At 39.8% G+C, this 8,710-nt stretch overlaps 1 protein-coding gene across 1 annotated transcript in view; it reads left to right on the forward strand.

The window, feature by feature from the left end:
* Nucleotides 1-6,978: 6,978 nt before the first annotated feature.
* LOC110522704 (anoctamin-3) overlaps nucleotides 6,979-8,710 on the forward strand; it is a 135,029-nt gene continuing 133,297 nt past the window's right edge. Inside the window, exon 1 of the mRNA XM_036968983.2 lies at nucleotides 6,979-7,352. Within this exon, the coding sequence (XP_036824878.2) occupies nucleotides 7,307-7,352 (46 nt within the window). The 5' untranslated portion in view covers nucleotides 6,979-7,306. The remainder of the gene's footprint in view (nucleotides 7,353-8,710) is intronic.

The raw sequence follows: 8,710 nt of genomic DNA on the forward strand, positions 1-8,710 counted from the left end.
CTACTTCTCTGATAGAGTTCAGTGTGTCAAATCGGAGGGTCTGCTGTCCGGACCTCTGGCAGTCTCTATGGGGGTGCCACAGGGTTCAATTCTTGGACCGACTCTCTTCTCTGTATACATCAATGAGGTCGCTCTTGCTGCTGGTGAGTCTCTGATCCACCTCTACGCAGACGACACCATTCTGTATACTTCTGGCCCTTCTTTGGACACTGTGTTAACAACCCTCCAGGCAAGCTTCAATGCCATACAACTCTCCTTCCGTGGCCTCCAATTGCTCTTAAATACAAGTACAACTAAATGCATGCTCTTCAACCGATCGCTACCTACACCTACCCGCCTGTCCAACATCACTACTCTGGACGGCTCTGACTTAGAATACGTGGACAACTACAAATACTTAGGTGTCTGGTTAGACTGTAAACTCTCCTTCCAGACCCATATCAAACATCTCCAATCCAAAGTTAAATCTAGAATTGGCTTCCTATTTCGCAACAAAGCATCCTTCACTCATGCTGCCAAACATACCCTTGTAAAACTGACCATCCTACCAATCCTCGACTTTGGCGATGTCATTTACAAAATAGCCTCCAATACCCTACTCAACAAATTGGATGCAGTCTATCACAGTGCAATCCGTTTTGTCACCAAAGCCCCATATACTACCCACCATTGCGACCTGTACGCTCTCGTTGGCTGGCCCTCGCTTCATACTCGTCGCCAAACCCTCTGGCTCCAGGTCATCTACAAGACCCTGCTAGGTAAAGTCCCCCCTTATCTCAGCTCGCTGGTCACCATAGCATCTTCCACCTGTAGCACACGCTCTAGCAGGTATATCTCTCTAGTCACCCCCAAAACCAATTCTTTCTTTGGCCGCCTCTCCTTCCAGTTCTCTGCTGCCAATGACTCGAACGAACTACAAAAATCTCTGAAACTGGAAACACTTATCTCCCTCACTAGCTTTAAGCACCAACTGTCAGAGCAGCTCACAGATTACTGCACCTGTACATAGCCCACCTATAATTTAGCCCAAACAACTACCTCTTTCCCTACTGTATTTAATTAATTTATTTATTTTGCTCCTTTGCAGCCCATTATTTTTATTTCTACTTTGCACATTCTTCCATTGCAAAACTACCATTCCAGTGTTTTACTTGCTATATTGTATTTACTTTGCCACCATGGCCTTTTTTGCCTTTACCTCCCTTCTCACCTCATTTGCTCACATCGTATATAGACTTGTTTATACTGTATTATTGACTGTATGTTTGTTTTACTCCATGTGTAACTCTGTGTCGTTGTATCTGTCGAACTGCTTTGCTTTATCTTGGCCAGGTCGCAATTGTAAATGAGAACTTGTTCTCAACTTGCCTACCTGGTTAAATAAAGGTGAAATAAAAAAAATGTAAAACAAATTGCATGAGACCAATAATAGAATACTGCCATTTGCAGTGGCTATTTTAGCATGTAAATCTAGGTGGGGCAAGCTCCCCAAAACTATTTGTGTTTGTATTTATTATTGATTCCCATTATTATCTACTCTTCCTGGCGTCCAGAAAAATTAAGGCAGTTTATACAATTTTTAAAAACATGACAATACATTCACAGATTTCACAACACACTGTGTGCCCTCAGGCCCCTACTCCACCACTACCACATGTCTACAACACAAAATCCATGTCAATGTGTGTGTATAGTGCGTATGTGTCTGTGCCAATGTTTGTGTTGCTTCACAGTCCCCGCTGTTCCAAAAGGTGTATTTTTCTCTGTTTTTTTTAAATCTAATTTTACTACTTGCATCAGTTGCCTGATATGGAAGATAGTTCCATGTAGTCATGGCTCTATGTAGTACTGTGCGCCTCCCATAGTCTGTTCTGGACTTGGGGACTGTGAAGAGGTCTCGTGGCATGTCTTGTGGGGTATGTATGGGTGTCTGAGCTGTGTGCCAGTAGTTTAGACAGACAGCTCGGTACATTCAACATGTCAATACCTCTCATAAATACAAGTAGTGATGAAGTCAATCTCTCCTCCACTTTGAGCCAGGAGAGATTGACATGCATATGATTAATATTAGCTCTCTATGTACATTCAAGGGCCAGCCCTGTTCTGAGCCAATTGCAATTTTCCTAAGTCCCTCTGTGGCACCTGACCACAAGACTGAACACTTTCTAGGAGGCTTAAATTGAAGATGTCGCAAATAGGAGTGTCAATATCGTCCGCTATTATCCTCAGTAATTTTCCATTCAGATTGTCAGACCCCGGTGGCTTGTCATTGTTGATAGACAACAATAATTTTTTCACCTCTTCCACACTGACTTTACAGAATTCAAAAGTACAATTCTTGTCTTTCATAATTTAGTCAGATATACTTGGATGTGTAGTGTCAGCGTTTGTTGCTGGCATGTCATCCCTAAGTTTGCTTATCTTGCCAATGAAAAAGTAATTAAAGTAGTTGGCAATATCAGTGGGCTTTGTGATGAGTGAGCCATCTGATTCAGTGAATGATGGAGCCGAGTTGGCATTTTTTCCACAAAGCTTTTTACTATCATTCAATTTTTCGATGCACGCCAGCAAAGCCACTACACAACACAACACAACACAACACAACACAACAAAACACTAAACAATACATAATTGTCCGATAACGGTGACAAACGGTTCCCAAAAACTGTTAATCTCGATAAACTCAGAACTCAAATAATTTGGTTAGATACACGTAGATCTGCCCACAAGAGATTACCACCACCACCACCACCACAACAAATGGAGGTGCATGGTGTTTATCACATCCACCACAAGATGGCAGTATTCCTTTACGTAAAACAGCCTACTGTAGCTCCCACTGAAGATATGTCTTGTTGACCTACATTAGATCTGAACATTGACACAGAAATAGAGGGATATACATATTTATAAAGTCACCATTGAAGAGCTAGTCATTTATTTATTGACCCAAAAGGAGAGAGAGAGAGAGAGAGAGAGAGAGAGAGAGAGAGAGAGAAAGAGAGAGAGAGCGAGAGAGAGAGAGAGAGAGAAAGAGAGAAAGAGAGAAAGCCTGCTGTGAGGAGACCAGATAGTATTTCTGTCTGGGACTAGAGACAACAGTCCACTATCCAAACCACAGAGAGACAATGATTCAATCCAAGACCTACTGTTGTAGCTTACAGACCTATTCACAAAGCGTCTCAGAGTAGGAGTGTGCACCGCCCTATGAAACTCCCAATCACGGCCGGTTGTGATACAGTCTGGATATCGTAGTTAATATAATTAATATGATTATATGGACAAGGGGTACCTGATTCTCTGGAAGTTGACCAATCACAAAAATTCCAATGAAATGGAATCAGAAATACAGTACCAGTCAAAAGTTTGGACACATCAACTCATTCCAGGGTTTTTCATTAATTTTTTACGGTTTTCTACATTGTTGAATAATAGTGAAGACATCAAAACTATGAAATAACACATATGGAATCACGTGCAAAGCTGTCATCAAGGCAAATGGTGGCTACTTTGAAAAACATTAAATATATTTTGATTTGTTTAACACTTTTTTGGTTACTACGTGATTCCATATGTGTTATTTCATAGTTTTGATGTCTTCACTATTATTCTACAATGTAGAAAATAGTTAAAAATGAGAAAAAAATCAAAATAAAATAAAACCTTGAATGAGTAGGTGTGACCAAACGTTTGACTGGTACTATATCTGGCCTCTCCATTGCGAGAGGTAAAACATATTTTATGGTCCAGCGTATAACCTATGATTGTCTGCCGCTGTGCCGTTTGACGATGAGATAAGACCAATAACCTTGGCTTGCCGACAGACCGTAGCTTTCACTGTCGCCCAGACGGAATATGATTGTGCTGTAAGAATCTTTGGTGTTTTCATCCTCTAAAACAGGAATCTTAGTCTGCCAGTGAAAATCTATTATAATTATCTTCTATTGTGTGTTTAGTGTTGAATGATGTAACAATGAAATGGAAATGAAAGAATATGAGTTAGAGAGAAAGATAAAACAAATATTGTTGTCCTTGTATGGTTTATAATGAACTCAATATGGAATCGTATGAAAATGGTCTTTGACATTCTGCTACGTTTCAGGAGATACTGTCACTTATGAGATTTTATGGGAGAATCATTTTGAATGTAAAAAACCCTCTGGTGTTTTATTACATTATGAAATAATGTTTTTTTTAGGCATTTTATTAATATTAATTAACTTTCTCTAAGAAGATCTCCGGGGTCATCTTTAATTTCAGTAAAACTGTATATAACAATGCCGGGATTTTAGGCTTCTAAATGTTATATCATTATGAAACTATTATTATGAAACACTGCAGTAAAATCTAAGAACAGCTGTTCTTTTTTTACCTTACTCAGGACGTGAACTCCCATGATTTAGAATATATACAGTATACCTTTATCTCCTTGTGTCTGTATACAAACAAGGAGTTTCTCCCGTAGACATAAAATACACAACAGAATCTAGATATCTAGAATCTAAATTCATAGAATCTAGTCCATTAGAATGAATACAATCTAGTTCATGAGAATTAATAGAATCTAGTCCATGAAAATGAATAGAATCTATTCCATGAGAATGAATAGAATCTAGTTTATGAGAATGAATAGAATCTAGTTCATGAGAATTAATAGAATCTAGTCCATGAGAATAAATAGAATTTAGTCCATGAGAATGAATATAATCTAGTTCATGAGAATGAATAGAATCTAGTTAATGAGAATTAATAGAATCTAGTTCATGAGAATGAATATAACCTAGTCCATGAGAATGAATATAATCTAGTCCATGAGAATGAATATAACCTAGTCCATAAGAATGAATAGAATTTAGTCCATGAGAATGAATAGAATCTAGTCCATGAGAATGAATAGAATCTAGTCCATGAGAATAAATATAATCTAGTTCAGGAGAATGAATAGAATCTAGTTCATGAGAATTAATAGAATCTAGTCCATGAGAATTAATAGAATCTAGTCCATGAGAATGAATAGAATCTAGTCCATGAGAATGAATATAATCTAGTTAATGAGAATGAATAGAATCTAGTCCATGAGAATTAATATAATCTAGTCCATGAGAATGAATATAATCTAGTCCATGAGAATGAATATAACCTAGTCCATAAGAATGAATAGAATTTAGTCCATGAGAATGAATATAATCTAGTCCATGAGAATGAATATAACCTAGTCCATAAGAATGAATAGAATTTAGTCCATGAGAATGCATAGAATCTAGTCCATGAGAATTAATATAATCTAGTCCATAAGAATGAATAGAATTTAGTCCATGAGAATGAATATAATCTAGTCCATGAGAATGAATATAACCTAGTCCATAAGAATGAATAGAATTTAGTCCATGAGAATGAATAGAATCTAGTCCATGAGAATGAATATAATCTAGTTAATGAGAATGAATATAATCTAGTCCATGAGAATGAATAGAATCTAGTTCATGATAATGAATAGAATCTAGTTCATGAGAATATATTATATTACTGTTCTCTCTCCTCCCACTAGAGTCTCCACAGCAGGAGAGAAGTGTGTGTGTCAGCACCACCAGAAGTAGGTACCGCAGCCTTAGCCTAGCTGTAACCCTAGCCAAGACAGTATTGATTGCGTGGAAGTTTTTCTCATAGGCTCATAGCCAGCCTTTAATGCCTCTGTCAAACCTGGTTTACCCTGTGATCTGCCTGAGGAAACTCTAACCTCCAATGTCTCTGTCAAACCTGGTTTACTCTGGGACCAGCTTGAGGAAACACCAGCCTCTAATGTCTCTGTCAAACCTGGTTTACTCTGGGACCTGCCTGAGAAAACACCAGCCTCTAATGTCTCTGTCAAACCTGGTTTATTCTGGGACCTGCCTGAGGAAACACCAGCCTCTAAAGTCTCTGTCAAACCTGGTTTACTCTGGGACCTGCCTGAGGAGACACCAGCCTCTAAAGTCTCTGTCAAACCTGGTTTACTCTGGGACCTGCTTGAGGAAACACCAGCCTCTAAAGTCTCTGTCAAACCTGGTTTATTCTGGGACCTGCCTGAGGAAACACCAGCCTCTAAAGTCTCTGTCAAACCTGGTTTACTCTGGGACCTGCCTGAGGAAACACCAGCCTCTAAAGTCTCTGTCAAACCTGGTTTACTCTGGGACCTGCCTGAGGAAACACCAGCCTCTAAAGTCTCTGTCAAACCTGGTTTATTCTGGGACCTGCCTGAGGAAACACCAGCCTCTAAAGTCTCTGTCAAACCTGGTTTACTCTGGGACCTGCCTGAGGAAACACCAGCCTCTAAAGTCTCTGTCAAACCTGGTTTACTCTGGGACCTGCCTGAGGAAACACCAGCCTCTAAAGTCTCTGTCAAACCTGGTTTACTCTGGGACCTGCCTGAGGAAACACCAGCCTCTAATGTCTCTGTCAAACCTGGTTTACTCTGGGACCAGCTTGAGGAAACACCAGCCTCTAATGTCTCTGTCAAACCTGGTTTATTCTGGGACCTGCCTGAGGAAACACCAGCCTCTAAAGTCTCTGTCAAACCTGGTTTACTCTGGGACCTGCCTGAGGAAACACCAGCCTCTAATGTCTCTGTCAAACCTGGTTTACTCTGGGACCTGCCTGAGGAAACACCAGCCTCTAATGTCTCTGTCAAACCTGGTTTACTCTGGGACCTGCCTGAGGAAACACCAGCCTCTTAAATAGCAAGTAACTGTCTCAAAGCCATATAGGCTCTGGCCATCTATCTCAGTGCAACCTCTCACAACTATCTCACAAGTCTTATTACAAATGTGTTCCCCTCAGGTAATGGTGCCAGTCAGGATAGACAATAAGTCATTGATGGTGTGATGACAGAGGTGGACCCTAAGGCTTGATGATAATCTTATACCAGATGAAAATTGACATGATTTTGTTTTGTTATTTTCAAAAGACTGGCCATTTATAGAGACAATCTAGCCTAAATTCAGAACCAGGTCAGCTGTGTCAGTGCAAAGGAGGTGGAGGGAAGGAACCAGTGCCATCACCGGACCGCCCCTCCGGTTCGTTACCATGACAACAGCCACGGATGGGGAGCATGCGGAGGGGACGGTACTCGGTACAGGTGTTGTTGTGGTTTCCGCATCGCTTTAGATATCGCTGCTGTGATGACTATAGTATACTGGGCATGGATGATAGCTGCGAGAACACCTACGCAATCCCACCATAGTTTCCCTATTCGGTAACCTTGCTTTTCGAAATACGGAATAGTATTTACGTGGGGTGGGGGAATAATAATCAACAACCAAACGGCACTATGGTGCATCACTCGGGCTCCATACAGTCCTTCAAGCAGCAGAAAGGTTAGTAGTTGCAGGTTCTGTCTGTTTAGTTTGGAATAGGCGAGTCGTGTCATTGAAGTATTTAATGGTCGAAGTGAAGTTTTTGTACATTGTTTACGAGTTTTTGGAATTCAGTATTTTTTTTTTTAAACGACAAGCAGTCACGAGCGTGCGCCTTCATTGCCCGCGCGCTGTGGTAAAAGGGTCGCGTGGATGGGTGCCGCAGAGTTGACGGTTCTCTAAACATGCAAATATATGTTTCCATTCGTTGTCATTTGAACATTGTAATGCATTGACTTTTGATGAACAATATAATTTCTATCTATGTAGCATGATATTCATTCAAAATGTGCCTTTTTTTTTATTCTGTTCGCGCCCATTAATCCGCTACATTTGATCATTAGTTTCACTATTTTCATGGCCCATTATCATCGATCTGACTTTGGTTTTATAGCCTACAGACACCTACATTCTACCAGCCTTATTGAAGTTATTTTTTTACTGGACAAAATGAGCCCAAAACTGTTAAAAATAAACACCTTCGGTGTTAATTATTTGATTTACATCACGATACAGTTATGGCAATGTAGGATACATTTATTACATCCGCTTTGTGTTTCAAAATAATTTTTGGGAGAATGGATCATTTCACATTCTGAACTAATTGCATCTCAAATATCTTTGCTTTGAAAGTTAAAAAACAGAATTATAAACACATAGATACTGCATAACTTATTTGTTGTTAGGCTATACCTATATATATATATATATATATATATATATATATAAATAAATATATACATTTCTCAGGAAAATGTGATTCAATTCAAGTAGCACTGAATTGCAGTTTTACAATTGGCACATAAACATCTTGCATCATCAAGAAAGAGGGATAATAAAGGTAAAGTGGGTTGTCTCTGTGTGTACATCCCAAATGGCACCCTATTCCCTATATAGTATGGACCTGAGCCTTGTGGGCTCCGGTCAAAATTAGTGCATTAAAAAAGAAAATGGGGTTTCATTTTGTATGATTAAAAAAAACGCTGTGTGTGGAAATAGCAACAGCACCACTCAAGCTATTTTGCTCTGTGGTGAGTGAATTATTCAGGAGAGAGTATGAGAGGGGAGATGTCTGGTCGCATCCCCCATAGAGGCGCTGGTCAAAAGAAGTGCACTATATATGGAATAGGGTGCCATAGGGCTCTAGTCTAAAGTAGTGCACTATAATTGGAAATAGGGTGCCATAGGGCTCTGGTCTAAAGTAGTGCACTATAATTGGAAATAGGGTGCCATAGGGCTCTGGTCTAAAGTAGTGCACTATATAGGGAATAGGCTGCCATAGGGCTCTGGTCTAAAGTAGTGCACTATATAGGGAATAG

Source organism: Oncorhynchus mykiss, chromosome 4 (assembly GCF_057628025.1).
Source record: "Oncorhynchus mykiss isolate SJ-2025 chromosome 4, ASM5762802v1, whole genome shotgun sequence".
In the NCBI taxonomy this organism is placed as follows: domain Eukaryota; kingdom Metazoa; phylum Chordata; class Actinopteri; order Salmoniformes; family Salmonidae; genus Oncorhynchus; species Oncorhynchus mykiss.